General features: G+C 40.0%; 1 protein-coding gene across 1 annotated transcript; it reads left to right on the plus strand.

The window, feature by feature from the left end:
• Window positions 1-21,880: 21,880 nt before the first annotated feature.
• LOC118801819 (scavenger receptor cysteine-rich type 1 protein M130-like) lies at window positions 21,881-27,619 on the plus strand. The gene is made up of 3 exons (XM_036562193.1): window positions 21,881-21,981; window positions 26,857-26,886; window positions 27,251-27,619. The coding sequence occupies exons 1-3, from the start codon at window positions 21,933-21,935 to the stop codon at window positions 27,598-27,600; spliced, it is 429 nt and encodes a 142-aa protein (XP_036418086.1). The 5' UTR covers window positions 21,881-21,932; the 3' UTR covers window positions 27,601-27,619.
• Window positions 27,620-27,942: the final 323 nt, after the last annotated feature.

Raw genomic sequence — 27,942 nt, forward strand, 5'->3', positions numbered from 1 at the left:
AGTTCGTAATGTCTGCAAGGCCCCACCACACTGATGCAGGGATGTTGGCTGAAAACCTGTTTTCAGGGATGTTGGCTGAAAACCTGTTTACAGCTTTTCAGTGTAACATCTTTTAGCCAGTCTGATCTTCTTTGTCACTGAGTTTCTGGCCTGTGCAGGGCCCTATCTCCACTTCTGTAGTCATCTGCCTTGGCCTGTCTTAACCTGTCTTAGTCTGGCTGGAAACCTTTGGCTAGGCCAAAGCTGCCACTCGCACCACCGTCTGAGACCACATTCAAATTCTGGATTTTTTTCATTATTAACGGCTTGTAAATAGTTTAATAACAGTTGAGAAACAGATCTTAAAGTAAAGCGTTACCAAAATTCTTTATTTTCAGAACCACACTTAAACTTAAAGCTTAAAGTGATTCAACAGACACTTTAGAACTGGTTGAGAAATGGTTTGGATTAGTGTAATTACTAAGTTTTCTTTCTCCAACTTTCAACTATAGTCACTCTATAGACTTCATGCAGAGGTTTTGTTGGCACCACTCAAGTGTAGTTATTTCCAGCAGGGAATATGCAACCAACAATGACTTTTTGTATAATAGCAGTTTGATTTGTGAAAATCCTTTTGCTCAAACAAAACGCAATTTATATTCTAAAAATATAAGACATATTCCTCAGCACTTTTTCTACAATAAAATAGGCTGTTGTTCTTCTTTGTCTTTGCACATTTCAGCTGTCTGATTTTAAGTCATGCCATCTTCTTTGGGTCAGCCGGCTGTGCCTGTATGTTTTAGCCAATATTATTAGGTTCAGGTTTTAAGTTGCTGTGTTTTTGTCCTCATTTTTGTACATCTCAGCTGGCTGATTTATGTTGTCCTCATTGAGCAAACGTGTCTGTGGTGAGCAGCATATGCTTGATAGAAGTGTTTCAGTGTTGGTAGTTGTGATGATGACTACAACTGAGTCACCATCACCAGACAAGTTCTACAAGGCCACACCTCCTCACTGGAAAAGAGAACTGACAACGAAACTGTATACTTACCTTCAGACCCCGGGAGAAGAAATTCAAAAGGGCATGCATGCATTGAACACTATTCTATGTGGGAGGGGTAGAAACCACTCGTTTTCCGCCGGGATCGGTTTGGTTTTCCGCAGCTCTCCCTACGAACTTGTAAAAGAGCACAGAGGTTATCACCACTGAGTGGTACAGTCAGATCACGTTTGGCGGGAAGAGGAAGGCATAAAAGCGGTAGAGCTTAACTCAGAAAGAGGGGGGCTTGCTCAAAGCTGGAAAGAGGTGGACTGAGCAGACTAAGTCTTCCTTAAGTGTCCTGCAGACAAACAGCATCCACTGTGAGAGGACAGAATCTTTGGAGTAAAGCCAGAAGTTATTGTTGGCAAGCCCTACGTTGTGGGGATAAATAACTTACATAAAGGCTGCATTGAGCCATGTTTATTTTGGAAATATATTTCAGTTTTTGCTTGATCTTTTTGTATTTTACTTTCATCACTTGTAAATAGAGCACGTATTTGGTGGTTTCATAGAACTAATAAAAGGTGTGGCTATTAAACTGGAACTCCTATTGTCCTGGCTTCCCTAGCACCTCCCCTTGGGCACTATGACCACACACAAAAAGTACCACGAATCTGTGGCAGCAGTACGTATATCCAGTCCAGTAGGGAGCCTTAAAGACAAAGGATTTACAACCAACCAGAAGCCACAATACCTCGAAGAAAACAAGTTCCAACTACAACAGAAGGACAAAGAGAGAAGCAGCAAGAGGAGAACCCAACTGACACCACAACAACACCAGTAACAGATGCGATGGAGAATACAGCTCACATCACCAACCTGCTACAGAACTTCATGGCTGCACAACAAGCTAGCCAGGAGCAGTTTGAGTGCAAACTTCAGCTGCAAGAACACCGATGGCGCACACTCCAGCACCAGTTTGGGCAACTACAGCAAGAAGTTCAGCAGGAGCGGTGAGAGAGGCAGTTGCTGGGATGTGCAACTGAAACAGCTCTAGCCATGGCGACGGGAACACACATCCTCTATCAGGTAAGAGTGACAGAAGATACACAGCCACGTGTAAGTGAGGCAGAGTCAACCCCCACTACAGCCCAGTCACTCCAGCCAATGTATATGGGTTGGAAATGACTGAAGATGGCACCACTTCGAGAAGAAGATGACATCAAACTTTTGAAAGTCTTGCGCATGCATGCAGATGGCCAGCTGAGGACGGGGCCCTGCATTTGATCCCTCTCCTGAGTGGCAAAGCCTGTGCAGCCTACATGGCAATGGACTTCGAGCACACCAGTGACTACAAGAAAGTCAAAGAAGCAATTCTTTGTAAGTATGAAATCAATAAAGAGACGCATAGACTGAGATTTCAAGCCAGCACTATTCTAAAAGGCAAAACTCCAAAAGAATTGCAAGCAAGACTCAAAGACTTGTGGAAGAAATGGATGATGCCGAAACAGAAGACCAAAGAGGAAATTGGTGACACCATTGTTCTCAACATCATCAACTCAGAGCTTCGGACCTGGATTCAACAACACAACCCCACCTCGTCAACCCAAGCTGCTGAGCTAGTGGATGCTTTCATCACCGCCAGATCAACGTACAGAGGTTACCAGCTGGGGCAGAGCACCAGAATCTACCATCTGGTAAGTCTGGGGTGTTATGGTTGTGGCCCAAGCCCCAGTGTTATGAACATCAGCCCTTGTGAGCCTTAGCTACAAGATAACACAAAACAACACAGTAGCATGAGTCAGGCCAAAAGTAAACCTGTAATAAGATGTTATGGGTGTGGTCAGGAAGGACATAAAGTGAGTGAATGTACAGTGCAGGAAGTTAAAAACAGCTATCTGTGCTATATGCCTAGGCCACTCAACAAAACCTCAGAACACAGCTTAAACACTGAAACAGTAATTCTAGTCAAAATAGAAAACAAAGTGTATAAAGCACTAGTTGATTCAGGCTCCATTCAAACACTAGTAGTAGCAGATTGCATTGATGAAGCAAGTTTGCCAAGAACAGGGAGTACACAGATAAGGTGTATACATGGAGATGAGCAAGAATACCCTACAGTAGATCTACAAGTTGAGATTGAGGGTCAGCCTTACCTGTTAGCTGTAGATGTAATGCCAGAAGCCCTATACCTTGTTATTTTAGGCAGAGATATAGATGTGCCAGTAGACTTGCTCAAAAAACAGGGAAAAGTCAGGAGTGTCATGGCTACAACTAGGTTGCAAGCTTAGAGACAGGAACAGCCTGTTAACCCACTAGACACACTTTCTTTTGTCCCAAAAGAGAAGAAATCCAAAAGGTTAAGGAGACAGGAAAAAATGAAGGGCACTGTAATTAAAAAACAGCTCCAAAAAACAGACCCAATTCCTGCAACATAACAGAATTACAAAGACAAGATAAGACACTTCAGCCACTTTTTGAAAAAGCCCACAAAGAACCTAAAACAAGTAAAGCTACTGACAAAGAATATTTCTTCGTAACAGATGGTAAACTCTATAGATGCTCTAATAACTGTGAACAGCTAATAGTGCCAAAAACTTTAAGACCTACAGTACTAAAATTAGGACACACCACCCCATTGGCAGGGCATGCAGGCCAGCAGAAAACTCTTGCAAGGGTAACCAGCAGATTTTCTTGGCCGAGGCAGTATCTCGATATAATTGAATACTGTAAGTCATGTGCAGAATGCCAAATGGCAGGTCCTGTAAAGAAAGGAGACAGAGCACTCAGAGGCATTCCCATCAAAACAAGGTAGATAGTGAATGCACTCATTCAGCCATTCTCAAGGTTAGGAATACCCAGGGAGGTCTTGACAGGGACAAATTTCACATCTAGGCAGATCAAAAAAGTTTTTAGTCTGCTAGGGATAAGGGGCATATGGACCATTCCATACCACCCACAGACAGACTATATGGTAGAGTGATTCAACCAGACGTTGAAAGCCATGCTCAGGAAATTTGTGTCAGACGCTCCGACTGGGACCAATGGCTGCCCTAATTGCTCTTTGCCTACCACAAGGTGTCTCAAGCCTCTACAGGGTACTCACCTTATGAACTTTTCTACGGTCGTCAAGTTCGAGGGCCACTCGATGTAATGAAGGAAGCCTGGGAGAGTGAGAGACCAGGAGAATACATGAACATCCTCTTAAAATCATAAAAATGAGAGAGAAAATGGACTAAGGTAACGAACCTGGTTAAGGTGAACATGGAAAAGGCCCAAAGGAACCAGAAAACAACTCACAAGTCTTCTTGGAAAAGAAACCTTAGCCCAGGACAAAACTTTCTCATCCTACTACCAACATCTGAAAGTGGGTTATTGGCCAAATGGCAAGGACCATATGAGGTAGTGAAAAAGGCAGGACCAGTGACTTATGAGCTTTACCTGATACAAGGAAGAAAACACAGGTCTTCCACATCAACCTATTGAGACCTTGGCATGAGAGACAAGGGTCAGTGAGTGACCAACTCTGGGCATGCACAGTTGAGGATGAGGAAGAGCTGGTGGAACAGTACTTTCCAGTGTTACATGATGAAGCCATTATGCCCAACCTAATTCCCTTTTTTCCACCCTCAGTCCAGGTCGGAACATTTTTGTCTTACATTCATCATTTCATTTTTAATCTAACCTTTCAAAATAAAGAAAATATTTTTTTTTCATACTGTTTTTCTATCTTCTGACAATTTCAGGTATCTAAATAAAGTACTGCAAAAGATCATTTAAATGCTTGTAACGTGACAGAAAGGGACAGACACTTGTGGTAAAAACCAAAAGATGAGGCTTTAATATTGAAGGGTTTGACAAGAATCATGGTCAGTAAACAGGTGTGGGTCAGATCCATAACAGCAAAAATCTACAAATAGGCAACCAGAACCAGAGAGTAAAGACAAAAGGGAAAAAAACAGAAATCCAGAAAAACTGTCCAGACACGAAAAGGCGATAACAAAAACACAGGAGAAACGCTCAGTAGCTCTACAGGAGAAGCCTGTATATAAATACCTCGCAACCTGGCTAAGCTAAAGCCTGGGCTTATAAACTAAACAAGTCATATGACATGGAACACAGGTGAAAGGATTCAATACTCAGGAGCACTAGAGCAGTGATTGGTTGAATGAGGAAGTTCAGTCACGTGATCTCCCAAAGGGGTTCTAGGAGATGTAGTCCTTGTAAGAATTGAGGCTGGAAGGTTGCGTGACAATGCTGAACCTGTTGTGGAAATGTTTACAATAATGAACACTGAATGAAAAGTTACTTTCTCACTGAACATCTTTAACTGTTGGTTTAACAAACAAAACTCTTTTTTGTTTCAGTAACCAGCATTTTATGTGCTTTGGGATTGTCTGGTAAGTTTCCTTTTCAGTGAATGAGTGTGTTTAATATAAAGTACATACTATGGAAACTCATTACTGAATGTACTGTGCCTCCTTAAGTACCACCAGAGTATTATATAGAATTTTTCTGCAGAAATGTGTTTGTCAAATTAGGATCTGCGGAAAAGTGAAAACTTTCACTACATGTATAAGAACATGGTAATCTGTTTAAAAAGCTCATATTTGATAAAACTGTTCATTGTTCTTTATTGTGACAGACGGCTTCAATATGAGACTCGTCGATGGAAATGACCCGTGTTCTGGAAATGAAAGCTTTCTCTCTAATTGCTCTCATAGTGGATTTGGTGGTCACCACTGTGATCATGGTGAAGAGGCTGGTGTTATCTGCTCAGGTAAGGAAATTCTCAATTCGTAATTATGTAATATTGATATTGCCGCTGCACTGACTTCTCTAGGCAATCAACATTTATTGGTCATTAAACATACAAAGCATATAATACTGAAATCAGTAGGGCACCAAAGCTTTTAAACTCCAGGCATCATAGCTCTCTGCATTTCTGATGCATGCAAGCCTCCTTGCCTCAACACAGCACTATACCATGTTCACATAATTAGTGTCAATATTTCATTGAATGTTATATTTACTTAAAGTCTGTTTCTGTGAAAAAATAGTGTGCCTATACACCGATCAGGCATAACATTACGTCCACCTCCTTGTTTCTGCGCTCATTGTCCATTTTATCAGCTCCACTTACTATATAGGTGCATTTTGTGGTTCTACAGTTACAGACTGTAGTCCATCTGTTTCTCTGCGTACTTTGTTAGCCCCCTTTTACCCTGTTCTTCAGTGGTCAGGACCCCCATGGACCCTCACAGAGCAGGTACTATTTGGGTGGTGGATCATTCTCAGCACTGCAGTGACACTGACGTGGTGGTGGTGTGTTAGTGTGTGTTGTGCTGGTTTGAGAGGATCAGACACAGCAGTGCTGCTGGAGTTTTTAAACACCTCAGTGTCACTGCTGGACTGAGAATAGTCCACCAACCAACAATATCCAGCCAGCAGCATCCTGTGGGCAGCGTCCTGTGACCACTGATGAAGGACTAGAGGATGACCAACACAAACCGTGCAGCAGCAGATGAGCTATCGTCTCTGACTTTACATCTACAAGGTGGACTGACAAGGTAGGAGTGTCTAATAGAGTGGACAGCGAGTGGACACAGTGTTTAAAAACTCCAGCAGCACTGCTGTGTCTGATCCACTCATACCAGCACAACACACACATGTTACTGCAGTGCTGAGAATGATCCACCACCTAAAAAGTACCTGCTCTGTGAGGGTCTATGGGGGTCCTGACCACTGAAGAACAGGGTAAAAGTATGCAGAGAAACAGATGGACTACAGTCTGTAATTGTAGAACTACATAGTGCACCTATATAGTAATGGAGCTGATAAAATGGACAATGAGCGTAGAAACAAGGAAGTGCTTATAATGTTATGCCTGATCGGTGTAAATTCTTACACTAAAACCTTTCAGTTAATCAAATTAAAATTGACGCTATGCATCAGTTATCGGCCTCCTAGTTTTCCAAAAATCAATAATGAACATTATCAGTAATAAACATTATGAAACTAAAACATTTTTGTTTTTTATATAATAAAACAGGCCAAAGTGAGATCAGGCTGATGAATGGTACAAGTCACTGTTGTGGTCGAGTGGAGATCCAACACAACAGCCAGTGGGGAACAGTGTGTGATGATGACTGGGACATGAGTGATGCAGAGGTGGTGTGCAGACAGATGGGATGTGGCAGAGCGGTCAGTGCCCCTTACAGTGCCCACTTTGGTCAAGGAGCTGGACCAACATGGCTAGACGATGTTGGATGTAAAGGGACAGAGAACAACATAACTCAATGTTCACACAGAGGATTTGGAGTGGAGAACTGTGGACATGACAAAGATGCAGGAGTTGTTTGCTCAAGTAAGTTTTTTTTTTTTTTTTGCAGTAGTACACTGTTATAACGGTATAAAGTGTTTACAACATTACTGATCATACTTCTTTAACAGACGTCTTGCAGAGCCCCACGTTTACTCAGATCTCGTCACACTCTACTGTCTCACCTGGGGAGGCTGTTCAGTTCAGATGTACCTCTCTGAACACAACCTGCATCTCTGCAAACTTCTCTTTGTACAAAAACGGGGAATCAATAAAAACTCAACCAGCTGAATCTTCAGCCACATTCAGTTTGACTGTGGATTCCTCACATCAGGGCCTGTACAGCTGTGACTATTCATACCACGGAAACAAAATCATCACATCACCTAGAAGCAGCTCGATTAACATTACTGTGGGTGAGTGCAAACAACACTAGTAAGCTGATTTTGCCACAAACTAGATCATATTTTGCAGCAAAATATGAATTACAGACAATAGTAAACAAGTAATATAGCTACAAGCAACAATCTGCCCAAAATTTACTCGTTAGATTAGAGAGTCCTAGATACATATCAAGTTTCATGGCAACTGGCCAATTCTGCAGCTGTCAAATGCGTGCCGGAATCCGATTGGCCAATGGCCAGTGTTTTTTCTAATATGATATCAGCATCATAGAACCTTCCCTGGTTCAGTGTGTGTTTTTTTAGTGTGGGCCTAATTCTGCCAAGTGTAAGTTAATGTGATTATGCTATCTACTGATGTGAGGGACATGCTAGCACAAATTCCGAGCTTTGATTAGAAGGAATCTTTCCATAAGAAAGTTACAGAGAGAAATATTTGCTCTCACAGGGAGGAAGACAGACATTTGCTTATGATACTGAACTATAGAGATCTTGTATTCCTCAGTCATTCTCTTTTTCTGATATTTTCATCATGTTACATTCAGGCAGAAAGTTGTTTACCTTTTATTCAGGATGATCTAGGCTTATCTTGTTCACTTCATTACAATATAAATCACTAATTTGTGTGCCATCCATAAACCATATGCATGTCATCATTTAATGCATCACTGCATGACAAAGATAAATACCAATTAAACAACATAATATCAAGTATAACATCCTACAAACATTAGGGTTGCATTTTAATGTTTCAATAATTAATCATCTTTGAAGCACTGGTCTGCAGTTTTTCTGTATGTGGTTGCATATTCCAGATACATCCAGGACGGTAATGACCTTTAGATTTTAGATTTAATAAGAAGGTCTCACTACATTAAATAATAGCACAAACAGGCCTTTACAGATAAAATTATGTACATTAACCTAGAGTTGCTGACAATTTGCTCTGAACTGCTCTCAGATGTTCATTATTAGAGCAAGGTGATGTAAGGGCCCAGCCTGTGCCACCGGCCGCCAGCAGAGGGCGACAGCGGCGAGGCACCACAAGTTCAGAAAACTCTGATTCCCAGAAGCCTTCATGCTAATTAGGCCCAACCTGGCACATCTGTGGACTTCTCTACTTAAGTCTGTGGCAAACAGCAGCCCTTTGTTATACCATTACATTGACTCAGAAACAGTTGAGAAGTTTAAAACTGTTTATAATAGTTCAGCGAATACAGATACGACTCCATCCTGTAATGATCTAGTCTCCGATCTAAGTGCCAGATTACGGGAAAGCCTTGACCTTCTCGCCCCAATAAAAAGGAAGAAAAGCTCGCGCACTCTTAAAAATCCATGGATGAATGTGGAAATACTCCAGCTTAAGAGAAATTGTCATAAATCAGAGGAAAACTAAACTGCAGGTACACTATGATATTCTCAAAGAGCAGATCTCAGTCTATAATAATGCTATGAAAATATCCAGACAGTCATATCTCTCTAGTGTAATCAATAGACACAAAAATAATACCAAAATCCTTTTTTCCCCACTATAGACCGACTAATCAACCCTAACTTTAAATTAGCATTTAACTAAAACAGTCTCGTGGTGTTTATCTTGTAATTTAATCTTCTTCATTTTCTTCTGATTCTAATTAAGTACTAACGATCTTTTCTATAACTATGTTTTATCACCTGTCTGTAAAGCACTTTGAGCTGCCACCGGCATGAAAAGTGCTATATAAATAAAATTATTATTATTACCTTTGTAGAGGGGTGACCGGTACGGTACTTAGCCCAGGTGGGTATTTAAACAAGAAGAAAAGAGAGCTGGAAAAAACGAAAGAGACAAATTGCCCCAAAACTACTTAAAAGCCCAAATGAAGGCTTGAACAAGAAGCAGCTCCAAGCAATACAAAAAGTGTTGACTCCACAAAGAGTAAACAGGTGAAACATAAAGCTGACCTTCCTCTCATCACCAATCACAGAGGAAGTGTCTTTTGTTTTCTGATTATCTTTTATTTTACTTTTCTAGTTCAGCGTTTGTTTGAGCACGCTGCTTTCAGCATCCCCTCTGTTTGACTTTTCCCACCGTTTTTTTGTTCCCATTCGTTGAAGTGTTATTCTCGTTTTTGTCTGTGCTTCTTGGTGGTGCAGCGATAACTCCTCGGACCACGAATCAGTACACTGGTGGTTCAAGCCTGGCTCTGAGCCATCTCAACCCTAACATGCACAATCACTCAATTCTCACTCCATCATCTCAGTAAATTAATTTAAGACCCTTTCTCACAGATTTTCCTTTCTGCACTTGGGTCTGCCTCCCTGCTGTCCCATAACAGATGAAGTTAATAAAGAATCAGATGCATTGCATTTGTGATGTTTACTGGTTCTAACTTCAGGTTTAACGCTGCTGCCACATTAACACTTATTGATAGTGCACTCAAACTCACATGAATTCCTATCTGACCGTTCTCATTACAGTTGCATGGCCACAAATTGGATATGAATGCGATCTAGAACCACATATGAAGGTGGCTCAGATCTGATTTGTGTGACTTTAGCCTGGTAATCTGACTGTTGTCCAAATATTCAGGTCACATCATGTATTCCAGTACTTACCTAGATACATAAAATCATTGACAGCGTTGTTTTTTTCATGGTATAAAATTTATTTTTTCCAGTTTCTTTACCCACCCCAAGGATCTCTCTCCGTCCCACCAAAGAGGTCACATGGGGAGAGAAGGTTAACATCACCTGCTCTGTAGAAACCCAGTTCACAGGTGGATCCTTCACTCTGATACAGAACTCTGGGTCATTTAGAGAGACCAAGAGTGGAACCTCCGTCACCTTCAGTTTACCAAAAGTGGACTTTGTTAATGAGGGGTCTTACTACTGCCAGTACCAGACCAGAGTGTCCAGTCGTGATTTCAGTTCTCCACAGAGCAGCTCTGTTCGCTTCTCTGTTGTAGGTAAGACGCGTCTTATTTGGAGTTTCTGTAGTCAAATCTCGGCTGTCAGTTTGTAACTCTCTATACAAGTTCTTCTTACTTTTCCAGTGAACTTGCTGCAGCCCTATATCTTCTTCAGTGCTCCTTATGGAAGGTTCCATGGGGGGTCTCAGGGGCCAGAGGTGACCAGGGGCCACAGCTTCTCCATCATCTGCTCCACTAAACCACAGTACCCAGGAGGCTCCTTCCACTTGGAGTTCAGTGGATCCAGTATCACCAGAACTCAGTCAGCTGTTGACCACTCAACCACCTTCATCTTTCCTGAGGCAGATTTTGTCCACCAGGGAAACTACAGCTGTGTTTATGAAGTAACCGTGTCTTCACGCACCTTTAACTCTCCTACCACTGAACTCTTGGTTGTCACTGTGAAAGGTACAGTAAGATGCACCAGTCTTTGCTGCTTTGGTCTCTGTTTAAAGCAAGAAACTATTAATGGTGATTTCATTTGCAGCATCACTGGCTCCATTCATCACCTCTGGAGTGGCAGCAGGACTGTTACTCATATTAGTGCCAATCATCATTTTCTTCATAAAGAGATGTAAAAAACAGAAAGCTCAAAGGAAGCATCATAGACAACGTAAGTACTTTCTGTTCTGAATTAAACCGCATTTTCATATTTTAAACTCAATTGAGACTCTTTGTTGTTGACTGGTATTCAAATACCATGCAGTGTATGATGTGTGTAAAATAAATTTGCTGCCACAAAATCTAATTAACCAGTTACATTTTTTATATTCCAGTAAGTTTTTTTTTTTTTTCACACAATTCTTCTGTAGGTGCCAAAAACACATACATGGTTACCGGAGGGAAGACTGAGATGGATGATGATGAAGATTATGAAAATGCAGAAGCTGTTTTTTACCATAAAGAAGATTCTTTTGATTCTGGTGAGGACTACGTCAATGTCAATGCTGATGTGGAGAACATGGCAGTGGGCAATGATTGTACAGGTGAACAAATTTGTTTAAATTGTGGAGGATGGTATATAAAATTAAACAATTTCAACAATGCGAATTAGGTTCAACAAAATTAAGTGCTGCTTGTAGGGAAATAAACATTTAGAATGAAAGGTGCTCTATGGCCAGGGGTTCAAAATGCAGACAAAAGGGCTAAAACACAACATTCTTTTTGTGTTATTCATTAAATAAAATACTTTATTATTACATGGTAATGGACAAAAAAAAAAAATCTCTCAATGCGTTTCAGCTTGTGCCTTCATCAGGAAGAGTACCAATACAAACTCTATACAGGTGCTCTAAATTCCTTTAGTTAGTCACATGACTTAGAATGTCCAAAAGATTCGCAAATATCAAAGTTACATACAACAATACAAAAAAAATCTATATGCATAAAACAAACCTTGATAACACTCCCAAATTTACACATAAGATCTAAGATCACAAGGTCAATATCTATAAACCAGACTATAGAGGGCAACAATCTCATATTTCTACAGAAACGGGCTAAAATCTTCATTTAATCCAGTAAAATTAGTTGCTTAAAACATATAAATCCAAAAAATCTTTTGGTTAAGGTTCTGGGGCCATATTACAGAAGCGTCTTAAGTCTTACATTTTATCTGTTTAGTCACGACTTTAGGGTTGCAGCAGCCATCTCTTTAATCCAAATCAAACAAAAACAGACAAACCGAACAATACAAAGAACCTAAGCTGGCCACTCTTTAGTGGCTTCAGTCCCTTTATCCTCAATAAGGAGCTTTCCAGCTCCTCAGTCTCTTGTTGCTGCTGCGTGTCCCTCTCTCTCCCTCTCTGTTCCCTCTCAGCTCTTTTAAAAGGCGCTCACGCTGCCCGCCAGATCAGCATCAGCTGGCTCTCATTAAGGCAGCGCGAGCACCTGAGCCGAGAGGGAACGAGAGCTCGCTGCTCCGCCTCCTCGTCACCGCCCCCAGCTGGCGGCTCAGCCGCCCGGGTCGCAGGTGAGGTGTAGTGGCGCGGCCTCGCTGCGTAACAGGGGGCGGGGCCCAGGCGGCGGAGCTCGGGACTCGCTCCTTCCCCTGGTGCCTCTCGTTACCGGCACCGTCGTCGTCTTCCTCCTCCCGTCGTCACTCGCGCCACTCTGAAGAGCTCGGGCTTTTCGCTCCGCCCCCTCCACACTCGCGGCTCTCTTCCTGCCGCCCTGGCCGAGGTTCGTCGCCGCTGGGTGTTCGTCATCGTCGGGGCCCGGGGGGCGGGCGCATGTCACAATCATCTTTTAAAACAAGTTACTAGAGGAAATGGAAAAATCAGATTAAAAAATGTGTTGTTATTCTTAATAATAATCCAAATTAGGCCTTTTGTTTCTTGTTATTGATGTACATAACATTAACTAGGCATAGAAAAAAATGTTGTATAATTCAGTTAACCAGGTTAACGTTTCATTTTTCAGTAACTGTATTTTGACCCAATCATTCCTCAGGTGTGAAAACCGAATGTGGGATCACTAATATGGGGAACGAGACAGACGATGGCGACGACGACGACTATGAAAATACAGAAGTCATTGTTCAGAAAAAGGATCGGAGACCAGACCAGAGAGAGGATTCAGACTTCTCTGATGAGGACTACATCGGCATGGATGAAGAAGCAGAGAAAATGGCCATGGATAATGACTATGAGGATGAAGAAATTTATACAACAGTAGATTAGTCTGATAAACTAAGGAAGTTCAATGATTCAGGGTCACTTTAATTCAAACTTACTTTAAATGCATCAGGATAAAAATCAGTGATCAACCATTCAGTTATTAATAACTATGGGGGCGGGGGGACTAGGGTTGTAACACTTTTTGCCTCATCCTCAAAAATTCAGTTTTTGTTTGCATTATACTTTTGAAACAGTGATACAAGATACACGATTATTTGTCTGTTACAAACAACAGTGGTGTAGAAACCCTCTGCGGCCTCACAAATTGAATGAGTTGGTGTCATAAACAAACAGTAACAGAAAGCATTCCAAAAAAGTGATTTATCAAAGAATTTTTTCAAGATGATTTGTCAAGTGCATTTTTGTTTTTCCCGTTATGTTACTCGAGTTCCAAGGCCCAATCCCATTTCATTATCCTCATAATGAGCATAGGTGACGTCATTGACTGCTGTGTTTTTTAAGAAAAGGCTTTTTAAAGAATTATTCACGTATTATGTATTCCGTAAAAAAATGCAGCTTTTAAGCTAAATAACATGATTATCTTGAAATACTGACTTCATTTAACTTCAGATATAATTTAACAAATGTAAAACACACACTGTTCTTCTGTTAGCTCAATGCTACAAGTTTTATGAACTCAAAATTTCAAGTAAACACAGTTATTCACTTTTTTAAGTTTAAAAGCTATTTTTTACAGTGTATAAAAGGCTCAATGGACAGGGCATTTCCTAATTCTTAAATTTTCCTAGTGCCTTAGTCACTACACGTCACGTAGGTTTCAGCCAATCAGAAGTTTAGGCTGTGAGTAGCAGTGCTAGTCACAGCAGGGTGTGTAATGGAGTTCAGGTGAATTCGCTCCCCTGCTGCGTAAATAACCCTTGTTCAAGTGTTTGGATGTTACTGCCATCGTTATGGTGTGAATTTGTTTCTGCTACGTGTGAGTTAGTAGTATAAAGTTGTAGCCATTAACCCTCTTCATGTGTTTTTTACAGCTTCAGTATTTTCACTGCAATGTCTACATTTTTTGGTTTATTCCTTCATATTTTATGCTTGTAAGTTGAGAAATGTAAACATACATGCGCAATATATTTTCAAAATGAGTTAAGCTATGAGTAATTACCTGTACTGTACTGCCAGTTGTGTAGTTACTGCTGAATGACTGTCACTGTCATTTCTTACGTGTCCATGTGGGGGCGCTATTAGTTCACTGGTGAAGAATTGTATAGGTGCAGCTGTGCTGCTTTATTCCTTGTGAATGCCCTAAAATGACCACTTTGAAGATATTGTTTTGTACAAATAGCTTTACTTATATTATTTCATTACCTATTTCATGTCTTTCTCTGTACACTTTGCATCCGAGTTTAATTACTTATGTACCAAGAAGTCTACAGATATTGAAATATGCTGTATTAGGCTGATTTCCATGATTTAATACATATTTTACGCTATTTCAGACAGCACTTGGAGTCGAGGATATGTTCTTTTCTCTGTGACAGTACAGCAATATTGCAGTTATACACGGGAGGCTGTGATTTCCACCAAAAGCAGTGCTCTTTATTTAACACCAGCTCAGAAAGGCACATACAGAAGCACAAACCCACAGGGGAGGTCACCACCAGCCACAGGCTTCACCTTGATGGTAGACCAACCCCCAACACATAACTCACTAACAAAACCCACTCCCTGACACAAATAACACAAATAACACACCCACACCTTGAACCAGGTGTACACAACCCTGGTCCTGGAGATCCACCACTCTGAAGAGTTTAGCTCCAACCCTAATCTAACACACCTGATCCAGGTAATCAAGGCCTTTAGGAGCATCTGAATATTAAAGTCAGGATATGAACTCTCCAGGGTGGTAGATCTCCAGGACCAGCATTAAAATAAAGCAACAACAAAAAACAGGGGGTGCACGGTTACCATGAGCCGACGTGTGTGGCCATTCAAAAGCCAAGCTTTTGGAGGCAGAACAAGTCAGTAGCAGGTTGCTAAAATATCACAGAGACTTCACCTCTCGCCTCTTTGTTTTTGATGTCCTGACCAACATACAGCAGTGTTACTGCCAGCCTCTGGCTTGTCAGCCTGAGTTATCCCTCATCTTGATATTTATTGGGGCAGTCGTGGGCTGGAGGTCAGGGAACCAGCCTTGCGACTGGAAGGTCACTGGTTTGATCCTCTGAGCTGAAAGTCTGTGACTGAAGTGCCCTTGAGCAAGACGCCTAACCCCCAACTGCTCCCTGGGCGCTGCGGATTGGGCTGCTCACTGCCCCCCAGTGTGTGTCTTCACTAGTGTGTATGTGGTGTTTCACTGCACGGATAGGTTAAATTGCAGAGGTGAAATTTCCCCATTGTGGGACTAATAAGGGTCACTTAATCTTATTTATTTATTTTTTGGGGTGGCCAAGGTCGCAGCGTTGTTGGAGAGAGCATTTTGCTGCTCTTTCAGGGCTACCTGAGGGTTTATTGTTAAGACACCCTGGTTTTTGCAGTTGACGCCAGTGTAAATAAGTTGGTGTGAACTGAGACTCTAATGATTGAAAGAAGATCACGAGACAAAGCCAGACAAACCTTAAAGAAGAAACTCGACACAGCTGCAAGTCTGACTGAGACAACCCTCGTACATGCTTATACAAGCCCATTTCCAAAAAAGTTAGGATGCAGAAAAATGTAAATAAAAACAAAATGCAATGATGTGCAAATCATTTAAACCCTAAATTTCATTGAAAATAGTACAAAGACAACATATCACATGTTGAAACTGAGAAATGTTATTGTTTTTTGAAAAATATATGCCCATTTTGAATTTGATGCCAAAAACACGTTCCAAACCAGTTGGGACGGGGCCAACAAAAGGCTGATAAAGTTATGTAAAAAAAAAACACCTAGTGGTTGATTGACAACAGGTCAGTAACATGATTGGGTATGAAAAAGCATTAAAGGATTAAAAAAAGGAATAAAAATGAAAACAAACTGTCTTATAAATGTATATTGATCCTAGTTCTGAATAGACACAGACACAATTTTATCTCTTTACTTGTCGAGCAATGCTTGTTGCCTGGACTGTAAACTGGCCTTTACATTGTCCGCTGCTACTGGGTATCAACTTTATGCAGCCTGAGACTAAATTAAACAGATACATTTGCAAGTTTTCATCTTTGCATGCAGTGTAAATTTGCTTTCTATGTTTCTATTTCTTTGTTCCACTTGAAAAAACCAGCTAATGTTTGGAGAACAGGTTTTATACCAGAAGTGGCTCATCATAGCGTAGCACAGTGGTCACCAACCCTTTTCCTGCAGATCCACTTTCCAGTTTAGCTCCAACCTGCATCTAACATGCTGCCCCTCCTTTGCCTTACACCAATATGTCTGATCCAGCTAATCAAAGACTTCTGAAGAAGTTAATGGAGCAGGAGTGGAGCAGGTGTGGCAGATCACGGTTGGATCTAGACTCTACAAAGTATACCTAAGGACCAGGGTTCGTGACCACTTGTACAGCACATTTGTTTCATTGTATTCACCAGTAGCAGGTGAAAATGTCATGATTATGTATTTTGTATATTATATCCATGGTGGCAGGCACACTCACATTTCACATGCAGCTACTTAGGCAGTGTTAAGCAGCTGAAACGCTGGCATTGCAGCAGGAGCGTAGCACCAAATTTTGGGCCCTGAGCACTGTAGTATGCCAGGGCACCCTCCACCTCGCAAGAAAATAAAGGAAAGGCAAAAAATATAATGTACTTATTATACAGTATTTCTATACACTATAATTATTCCTTGATATCATTGGGGTATTTTGCTAAAACATTTATATGACATCATATAAAGCATGAGATATCAAGATGAGATGTCAAGTTTGCTGTGTGTGAAGATGGAGTTTAAAGTAGGGGGCGCTGGTACACTCATCAACAAGCCTGTCTTTAGCCCATGTATGTAATGTATTTTAACGTGGCTGAAAAGTCCTCCAAAACCTCCAAAGAAGCCTGTAGAGGTGAGCCATCTGTCTGTCTATCCATCCACCTAAAAATAAACAACACCCCTTCTAGAGCGAGCTAGCTTGTTTCTCTTGTGTTATTAATTATACTCTGGACATTAAAAGACTAGACCAGACTAGAAGAATTTGGCGGGTGGGGTTTAGAGAGGGCGTACCCTTATTAGCAGCGGAAGTTGTCCTCATATTCACAAGATCACATCTTGCCCTGGTGCCGAATATTACCACAGTGCACACCCACGAGTTTGTTATTACTTTTTTATAATAGACATTATACAGTATTATAAATAATAACTCTAAGCCTCTATAAAAGCAGTAACAGAACAGGCTATACTAGTGTATAATATAATTACATTTTATAAATCAGAAATTTAGAAGTTTAATAAACCACTTTTAAATAGCAACATACATTGTCCAGTGTTTGGTTTCAGTTGGGCTGATAATGGTGTAATTTGGTGTGGTTTACTGGCAGTTTAGTGTTGGATCAGTTAGACTTGTACAGAGAAATCATGCTTCATTTAAACGCACAGCTTTATGCTAAACTCATGAAGTGATATAACCTTTATTAAATACTCACTAAGCTTTACTTAATTAAATGTGTACCTTGACTCCACAAAACTGAAATATGTAACATCAGCATAGTTACTGACTATACAAACTTAATTAACTCATTTAAATTAAGTTTATTTAACATATTTCATTTGTGAGGAGGTGATGTACACATTTGAATCATGTACATCACATCACACAGAGCTGCAGGCCACCAAACCACACACACTACTGTGAAACAGTACATGATTAAAGTGTTAAAAAGGCTCCACTGTGCTGTTAATTTCTGTTTATGTTTGTACAGAAGTCTCACACAGCTCAGTGGGCAGATGAATGATGGGTCAGTGTTTAATTAGAATAGTGACAGAACCAGAATATCGTTGCTGTCGGAGGAAAACTTTGTGTCTCCAAAACTTTGGAGGAGAAAGAAAAAACAAACTTATCTTTTAATGGAAGTTAATATAACAAGATTTTTGGCCAAGTAATTGTGAACCATTTCTACAGGTTTGTTCACCGTGGAATTTCTCATAAGCAGCTGGAGTTTTCAAATTATGCAACAAAGTAAAAACAACATTTTGTGTCTCTACAGCGACGATATGCTTAATGAAGTATTACAACAACAATCATTATTATCATCATCATATTATAACAAACAAGTAAGTTATAAAGACCATACAGCACGTCGAAATGATAGCATGTCAGCATATGACCGACACATTTTCATCATTTACAAAAGCCAAAAGTCCATTTGAATTTTATGGACTCAAATACCACTTGCTTGATTTTTCATGAACACAGTGGAGCACACCCACCGTCATCCTAAATTTCAAGGAACCCCATTTGTTCTGGTGTTTCCATTATTTTGTCCACCCACATTTCTGTAGTCCCCCCTGTGGGAACCATACGCTGCACAGAAGTGCACACTCATTAGTAAAAGCTGTGACACTCGCCACAAGCCTGAAGTGTTAAAACAGCTACACGTCTGTTCAACTTCCCCTTTATATCTACAGAAGTACTGCCACCACGTGTTTTAGTACAAGAGCTGTACACTTGTGACCATATAGCATGTTAAATGACTCCTAATTTTTGAGTTCAGGTATTTGTCACTCCCAGTGCAAACAAGTATATAAAATCATATATACTCCATAGACAAACACTGCTCGTAGAATGGGTCGTACTGAAGAGCTCAGTGACTTTATATGTGGCACCTTTGCCACAAGTCAGTTTGCGCAATTTCTGTCCTGCTAGATCTGAACTGGTCAACTGTAAGAGCTACTGTGAAAAAAAGAAGTGTCTAGGAACAACAACAGCTCAGCCATGAAGCGATAGACCACACAAACACACACATCCTCTGTCGCATCACTCACTGCAGAGTTCCTGCCTCTAGAAGCAACAATCAGCACAAGAACTGTCTGTCGGGAGCTTTCGGAAATGGGGTTCCATGTGCGCAATGCCAAACATCGGATGGAGGAGTGTAAAGCATGTCACCACTGGACTTGAGGAAACATGTTCTCTGGAGTGATGAATCGCACTTCACTATCTGGCAGTCTGATGGATGAATCTGGGTTTGGTGGATACCAGAAGAACATTACCTAACAGAATGCACAGGTACAACAGTAAAGTTTGGTGGAGGAGGGATAATGGGCCAGGGCTGTTTTTCAGGCCTCTTAGTTCCAGTCAAGGGTGATGTTGATGCTACAGCATACAAAAACAATTATGCTTCCAGCTTTGTGTCAGCAGTTTGGGGAAGAGCCTTTTCTGTTCCAGCATGACTGTGTATGAGTGCAAAAAGTGAGTTCTAAAAAGACGTGAATTGACCAGTTTGGTGCGGAGGAGCTCAAGTGGCCTGCACAGAGCCCTGACCTCGACCCCACTGAAAACCTTTTGGATAAACTGGAACGGCAATCTCGAGCCAGTCCCTCTCGTCCATCATCAGTGTCTGACCTCACCAATGCTCTTTTGACTGAATGGGCACAAATTCCCACAAACACACTTCAAAATCTTGTGGAAAGCTTCCCGGAAGAGTGGCGGCTGTTGTAGCTGCAAAGGGGAAAATTGTATATTAATGGCTATGGTTTTGGAATGGGATGTCCAACAAGTCCACATACTTTTGGCCATCTAGTGTGTGTGCATGTGTGTACATATATATATATAAGCAATAGAACACGAGAGGGAGTGTGTTATCGTGTTTGGTCGCCGTAGATCATCGCAGCCGTGATGTTATTGGTGATAACACACTCCTCAAGTGTTCTATCGCTTTTACACAACAGTTAAATAAATAAAGTAAGAAATTAATAAACTGGGCCGTGAACGCGGCGTTTAATATAATATAATATTATGATATTATATTCTAATATTTATTTAATGTTCAGAGTTCCTTCACCAAATTATAGTTCCTTAACAAGCAGCTTGTTGCTACGTCAGAGTAACGAGCTCCGCCCACTCGCTGCACAGCCGGCAGTTCTTTCTCCAGCTCCACACAGACCAACAGACAGTTTGGGAATTTAGTGTCGTCTCATCTTCAGAGTCTGACCAAATCGGCTGTCGGTCAAATGTGATCTTAAAAATGTCCATTTTCTGTTTGTTCAAAAGTAAGAAGTAAAAACGGTTCAAATGGCTTGAGCGTCTCTTACAGCTGTCAAAGTCGTTGCTTAGCAAAAAAACGTGATGTTATGGTGAAATAACAGCACGGTTAGAATGCTTTTCAACCAATCAGCTTGCATGGCCGGAACTAACTGTTGTATAAATATATACATACATATATATGTGTGTAGTGTACATAAGAATGGCAGTGAGAGCTACAATACAACATCGATGTGGAGTATTAAAAATACTGACTAGAGGAGTAGTGGAGTGAGTTGCATGCAACTTTGTTTTTTAATTGCTTTGTGTAACTGTCACTATGTTGCAGGCAACTCACTACATGCAATAAGTTGCATGAGAGTTTCCTTTTGTAAATCCAGCCGAGAATGCTTTTCCACACTTTTATAACAAGACATTTAAAAGTTTAATAAACCACTTTCAAACAGCAAAATATATTATACAGTGTTTGGTTTCAGTTGGGCTGATAATGCTGCACTTTGGTGTGGTTTACAGTGGAACTGATGTACACATTTAAATTAAACCACTTTTTTCACTGTAGCAGGCAATTCAGAACATAACATCACACAAAGCTGCAGGACACCAAACCACACACACTACTTTGAAACAGGACATGATTAAGGTGTTAACAAGGCTCCACTGTGCTGTTAATTCCTGTTTATGTATGTACAGAAGTCTCACGCAGCTCAATGGAGAGATGAAAAATGGGTCGATGTTTAATTAGAATAGTGACAGAACCAGAATATCGTTGCTGTCGGAGGAAAAGTTTGTATTTCCAAAACTTTAGAGGAGAAAAAAAAACTCTTAACTTTCAATGAAAGTTAATGTAAGTTAATTTTTGCCAAGTAATTATGGAACATTTCTACAGGTTTGTTCACCATGGAATTTCTCATAAACAGCTGGAGTTTTTAAAGTAGGCAACAAAGTAAAAGCAACATGATATTATGTCTCTACAGTGACGATATGCTTAATGAAGTATTACAACAATAATCATTATTATCATCATCGTAATTTAACAAACAAGTAACAAGACCAAACATCATGTCAAAATTCTGTGAACATGCTATATGACAGACACATTTAAATAATTTATTAAAGCCAAAAAGTCTTAAAAAGTAATTTGAATTTTATGGATTTGAGCACTACTTGCTTGATTTTTCATGAACACTGTGCTGATAAGTGGACAATTTGCGAGCAATAACATTATTGCTTGAGGGATACAGGCTGGTTCCCTCATCATAATCTTATATTGACCTGTACACTGTCAATGTAAGAAGCCAATAAATGAAAAACTAATTATGTTTTTTTTTTCTTGGTTTGGCTTTTGCCTTTGAACTTAAACAAGACAAAGGAAACTGAAACTACGCCTCTAACACCTCAATAAAACAGTCAGTAGCACTTTAGAGCAAAGCTGGTGGAGGACAGCAGTCGGGCACACTGTAGTTCAAATCAAGGTAAATAAGGACTTTAACATGGAGCTAAAGACCAGGATGCTGAGACCACCGCTCACTGTAATGCTCGGTAAATTTCAGTTTGAACTTTGTTTCATATGTATTTCATAGCAATATTAATAATGTTAATTAAGTACCTTGCTGATTAGTGCATAGTTGTTTTTGTTTTTGCTTGCTTGTTTGTTTGGGGTTGGGGGGCTGAACCCCATTCCCACTTGAATAGCTATGCATTAGAACTTTACGACAAGGTTTTGACCACTGTGCAAAAGTCTTTGGTATCCAAGCATGTTGTTCGAGACTATTTATCTCAGAAATACATTTCTTTTTGCTTTTTGCTTGAAAAAATCTTTAGAATAAATACAAACAAATCGCAATGCTGTAAAATTTAACAAAAAATTCTTATTTTTGCACAAGTTGTTCATATGTTTTAAGTTAGTGCAAAGAACAAAATTTGGTTCTAGATTTCTTCTGGATCCCTCCAGTCATAACATGGATTTATTAAATTCTATAAGCTGCGCCTGATTTAACATAGTGAAGTATTGATTAGATCATGACACCTACAAATAATACTGGACTTCTTTGAGGAGAGGGCAGCAAATAGTTAAATAAACACACTGACACACTCAAAATCACTTATTGTATTAATATTATTTACATTCATTGTAATATTCATGTTTTTCTTAGCAAATAAATGCTTACTGTACAAAAAAAGAGCTTTTTAAATATAATTTTCTCAAAGATTTTTGCACAGTACTGTAGATATGCTGTATTTTGAAATATTAAAATAGTGAATATTAGTGAATAAATGAGATGGTAGCTTTGAATCTTACATTGTTGTTTGGTATAACACTGCACCCTTTAGTTAAGGTGAACACAGGGTTTGAATTGAGAGGGGTTGAGGAGGTCCTGGACCCCCTATAAGAGTGTAGGGGCCCCCTATAATAGAGAAAAATGAAACTTTATTTTCTTGAACATAACACAAATTAATGAATGCCCTCACATGAGGAGTGAGTCCTCGATAAGCTTTTATCATGTTCAACGTTAGACTCCCAGATACACTATAAACGCACCCAGCCTGAAATCTGTACAGTGTAATTCACAGAACTGTGTCACTCTGGTTTAAAACTGGAGAACATTAAAGCTCGAGGTTAAACTGGCAAGAAACATTTGATAGCAACAGCCATGAGGACCCACAGACATACGCCATCAAATATGTGCTTGTTATTAAAGAGTTAGGCTGTATGACAACATGCAGTGGAGAACGTTAGTTGTAACAGTGTGTTAAACTGTCTTGCAGCTTATGTTATATCTGAAACACAAAACCTGGGAGTTATTATTGACCTGAACCACATTTAGAGTGTAACTTAAACAATGTTTTTCAGGCCTTAACTCACACCACACAATGGTAATCAGCTGACCCTCATTTGTCAGGTCGTAATAGATGCTCAATGGTTTACCCAAAAAGATTATAGACAAACTTTTACATGCACAGAAGTTCTTACATGGAAAAATGAACATACTTAGGGTGATGAGATTTTCATCGCTGAAATACTGGACACTGTGTGTACTGTATGTTTGACATTATATGGATATAAAATCCAGACCACGTACACTGCTGCTGTTCAGAGACATTAGTTTGTTTCTTACTCACAGTTAGCTGGAGGTGCTGGGCTGTTCTTCATGTGAAGCAGCCGAGGTGTCAGGTTTGAGGCAGTTTTTTACAGGGTGCTTTTGTCCTTCAGTAATTTCTCATAGAATTCGCTGCACTTCATTCCAAAATGTACTCAAACAAAAAGGCTGGCCTTCATTGTTTTGTTAAGTGTTCCAGTCAAGACCACTAGATGTACATGTGAGTCATGACCAAGACTTTTAGAAGTCGAGTCCCAGTCAAGACAGAGACCAGGATTGGCAGAGGCTGAGACAAGGCCAAGACCAGATAAAAAAAAATGTCGAATTAAATTCTTTTGTTGGTAATTGTACATTTATTATTGTTACCTATATATTATATAATATTATATTATATTATATTATAAAATATAACATTAAATATTTAGCCTTAAACATTATTACAGTGTCTGTTATGTATTATAGTAACAATGATTGTTGTAGCAAAACGTTGATGACATTACATGGCCAAGCAAAATAGGGAAAATAACTAAAAATACAGCAGAGAATACACACACACACACACACACACACACACACACACACACACGCACACGTCAACTAAACCGCTTATCCTTCTGGGTCACAGTGGGGTGCTGGAGCCTATCCCAGCTGTCATTGGGCAGAAGGCAGGATAAACCCTGGACAGGTCGCCAGTCCATCGCAGGGCAGACAGACAGACATACACATTCACACACACACACTCACTCCTAGGGGCAATTTCAGCAGAGAATAGTCAAAGATTAACTACAATCAATGATGTTCCATCAACAGATTTGTAATCAATGTAATATTAACAGTAAACTACAGCTCTCAGCAACATTATTATTCTTTTGATGCTGGTAACATTTTCTGGTTAGGAATCTCATCTTAAATGGTGCCTGAGTTCCTGAAGGCACCAGAATAGAACTGCTCTATACAAGTACACAGTGAAACGAAACAACATTCCTCCAGAATCAACATAGGAACACAAGTGCAAGACAATACAGTACAATAAATAAATACGAAAGAAAGTTTTCTTTATTACTCGTTCTAAATCGAGATTGAAACTTTCAGTTCGTTTGTTTACCTGCTTCTGCTACTTCTCTCTGTATCTTAGCAATGTATTTCAGCTGAGGCACAGCGCGAAAAGCAGCAGAGCGCAAGGTTTTGTAAACAGAAAAAGGACTGTTTATTCTGTTTTTTTTTCTGGTTTTATTGATATTCAGTAATAATTCAGCTTACAGTTACTCATCAACAATTTCCAAGTTCACCTTACCCTGAGACCAAGACAAGAGTCCTAATGAGGTTGAGACTGAGACGAGACAGAGACCACTCGTTTATGGTCTTGAGACCAAGACCAGACTTGAGCACTACAACACTACAACCTTAGTCCATCAAACAACAGCAAATTCTCTCCAGAGCTGGCCCTAAAGAGAGAAACTGTATGCTGCCAGATTTTTTTCAAGCAATTGTGGAGCAGTTCTGTAGGTCCATACATTGTGAAATTTAAAATATATAGGCCAGCTAGTATCATGTCAAAAATAGAAAATTCTAAAAAAGAGAAAATGGAGATTTTGTCCCAGCGGCAATGATATGCTTTACAGCTGCTGTATCTCAACATATAAAAGGTGTACTATGGAAGTATGTTGGCATGGGTGCTGTATTTTAAAATTTCTTTATTACCAAATTTTGAAAATGCATATTCCACTTTTTGGAATGAAATTTGTCACATATCAGACTTCTATTAGATGTTCATTTAAGGCTTGCTGAATTCTTGTTGGTTTATTACCATATTAGTCCAACATGTATTTTTTAGGTTTTATGTCATTTAGTTGTGTCTCTTACTTTGACAACTTGTTCCACCTATAAAATGTCTTGTTTCTTCACTATTTTGCTTCAAGCCTAAAGACAAGTACTTGTTTTAAATAGTGACGCCTAGACACAGATGAAAAACTCATGCCTCAAAAACTCTACAGAAAAACCTGGCAAGCTTGAAGATTAAACAGGAAATTTCAATAATCTGAATGTGTAGTCTAGAAAGTTTAGCACGTTTGAATACAGATCATTTACTCTGCAACTATCAACTATTACTTTTTACACATAACCCTGAACACGGCTGCGTGAGAGCTTTTACCCACAGCCGTTTCCTTACTACACAGGAAATGTGAACTTTAACTGCAGATTAAAGATACAACATCGGTAAATCATCTAGACAACACTTAAGTCACTAACTAGTCCTTTCCTATCATAGGTGGAGATTTATGTTCTCTTTATTTGCGCATCAATCGTGGCAATAGTGGAACCCTTTTGTTGCTTTTTAAAAGGTTGGTCTAAGAACCACATAAAACATTTTCTCTATCCTACAGAAGAACCGCTCCATTGTTGTTTTCTCTACAGTGACTCTGGTCTCCTTGTTGGTACATACACCGATCAGGCATAACATTACATTGCTGGTACGAGTGGATCAGACACTGTGTCCACTCACTGTCCACTCTATTAGACACTCCTACCTTGTCAGTCCACCTTGTAGATGTAAAGTCAGAGACGATAGCTCATCTGCTGCTGCACAGTTTGTGTTGGTCATCCTCTAGTCCTTCATCAGTGGTCACAGGACGCTGCCCACAGGACGCTGTTGGCTGGATATTTTTGGTTGGTGGACTATTCTCAGTCCAGCAGTGACACTGAGGTGTTTAAAAACTCCAGCAGCACTGCTGTGTCTGATCCACTCATATCAGCGCAACACACACTAACACACCACCACCACGTCAGTGTTACTGCAGCCCTGAGAAGGATCCACCACCCAAATAGTACCTGCTCTGTGAGGGTCCATGGGGGTCCTGACCACTGAAGAACAGGGTAAAAGGGGGCTAACAAAGTATCAGAGAGACAGGTGGACTACAGTCTGTAACTGTAGAACTACAAAGTGCACCTATATAGTAAGTGGAGCTGATAAAATGGACAATGAATGTAGAAAGAAGGAGGTGGTCATAATCCTATGACTGATTGGTGTGTGTGTCTCTAGCAGCCAAAATGATCTCTAATTCAGCCAGACTGATTAATGAAAATGACCTTCATAGCCCCTGTCCCTGTGGAGGAGGTTTCTGAACACATCCTTGAACATGTAAAACGTGAATATTTCAGACTTTCCTCACATCACTTTGGTAACTGGAAAATGCCTTGGAGAAAAGGATTAACAAAAGTCCATCTTAGAAATAATCCAATGACATTTTAATGATGTATTACTATCTCTAATTATGTGTTTAACAGCTATGAATTATTATATATATTTTTTTTTCAGTTTCCAGTCTTCTTAGTGCTTCCCTGTCTGGTAAGTGTCCTTTTCACTGAATAAAAATGGATTTAATATATTTGATATACCAGCAGAGCTTTACACTCTTAAAAGTAAAGGTTGCTACACTTGGCTTGGATATAAGTGAATGCTTTAATTGAGACTTCTTTAAAGTTTTAGAAGGTTCTTTACACATTTCATTTACAATGGTAGTTATGGAACCAGCAGTGGTTCTTCAACAGCATAGCGCCAAGGAACCATTTTGGCACCTTTGTTTTAAGGAAAGCATCTTTTAGGGAACACATCTATAAAAATATGTCATATATAATTATTATATAGTAATAATTAATTATTGTATAATTATTATGTGTGATAAAGCCTGTCTTTTCTCCCTTTGCAACAGATTCTGTAAACATAAGACTTGTCAGTGGCATTGGCACCTGCTCTGGTAGAGTGGAGGTCAATGTTAACGGCCAGTGGGGAACAGTGTGTAATGATGGCTGGGTCATGACTCATGCAGAGTCCGTGTGCAGAAAGCTGGGGTGTGGCAATGCAATCAGCGTCCATAGCAGTGCCAGCATCAGTAAGGGAAGTGGGCCCATACAGTGGGCCCGTAATGTTAGTTGTTCCGGAACAGAACACATCACCACAGAATGCTTTCAAAAACACAACTGCAGTCATGGTGAAGATGCTGGTGTTACTTGCTCAGGTATGGAAAATCTCTCTAATCTCATTCAATTTAGCAGTCTATAATTAAATGCACATGTCAATACCAAATAAAGGAAACCGGAAAGAATGTGCCAACTGATGGATACCTGAGCCAAGTATAGTGAGTATCAGAATTTTGCCCATTCTTGCTTCATACAAGACTTCAGCTGCTCAGCAGTCCACGGTCATCATTGTCTGATTCTCCTCTTCATGATGTGCCATATATTTTCATTAAAAGACAGGTCTGGACGGCAGGCAGACCTGTCATACAACATACTTGGAACCAGACTTTTTTCCAAGTAATTTTGGGCTGTTTCTTTTGGTCCATTCATCATGAAATTTAGAAAAAATGTAAAGGGCAACAGACATTTTCCAATTATGTCAAAA

The sequence above is a fragment of the Colossoma macropomum genome, unplaced genomic scaffold (assembly GCF_904425465.1).
Source record: "Colossoma macropomum unplaced genomic scaffold, Colossoma_macropomum, whole genome shotgun sequence".
Taxonomy (NCBI): domain Eukaryota; kingdom Metazoa; phylum Chordata; class Actinopteri; order Characiformes; family Serrasalmidae; genus Colossoma; species Colossoma macropomum.

Coding starts and splice junctions, on each gene's coding strand:
- LOC118801819 (XM_036562193.1), top strand. CDS start 21,933: ATGGAGCTAAAGACCAGGATGCTGAGACCACCGCTCACTGTAATGCTC. Junction 21,982..26,856: donor ACCGCTCACTGTAATGCTCG/GTAAATTTCAGT, acceptor TTTTTTTTTCAG/TTTCCAGTCTTCTTAGTGCT. Junction 26,887..27,250: donor TCTTAGTGCTTCCCTGTCTG/GTAAGTGTCCTT, acceptor CCTTTGCAACAG/ATTCTGTAAACATAAGACTT.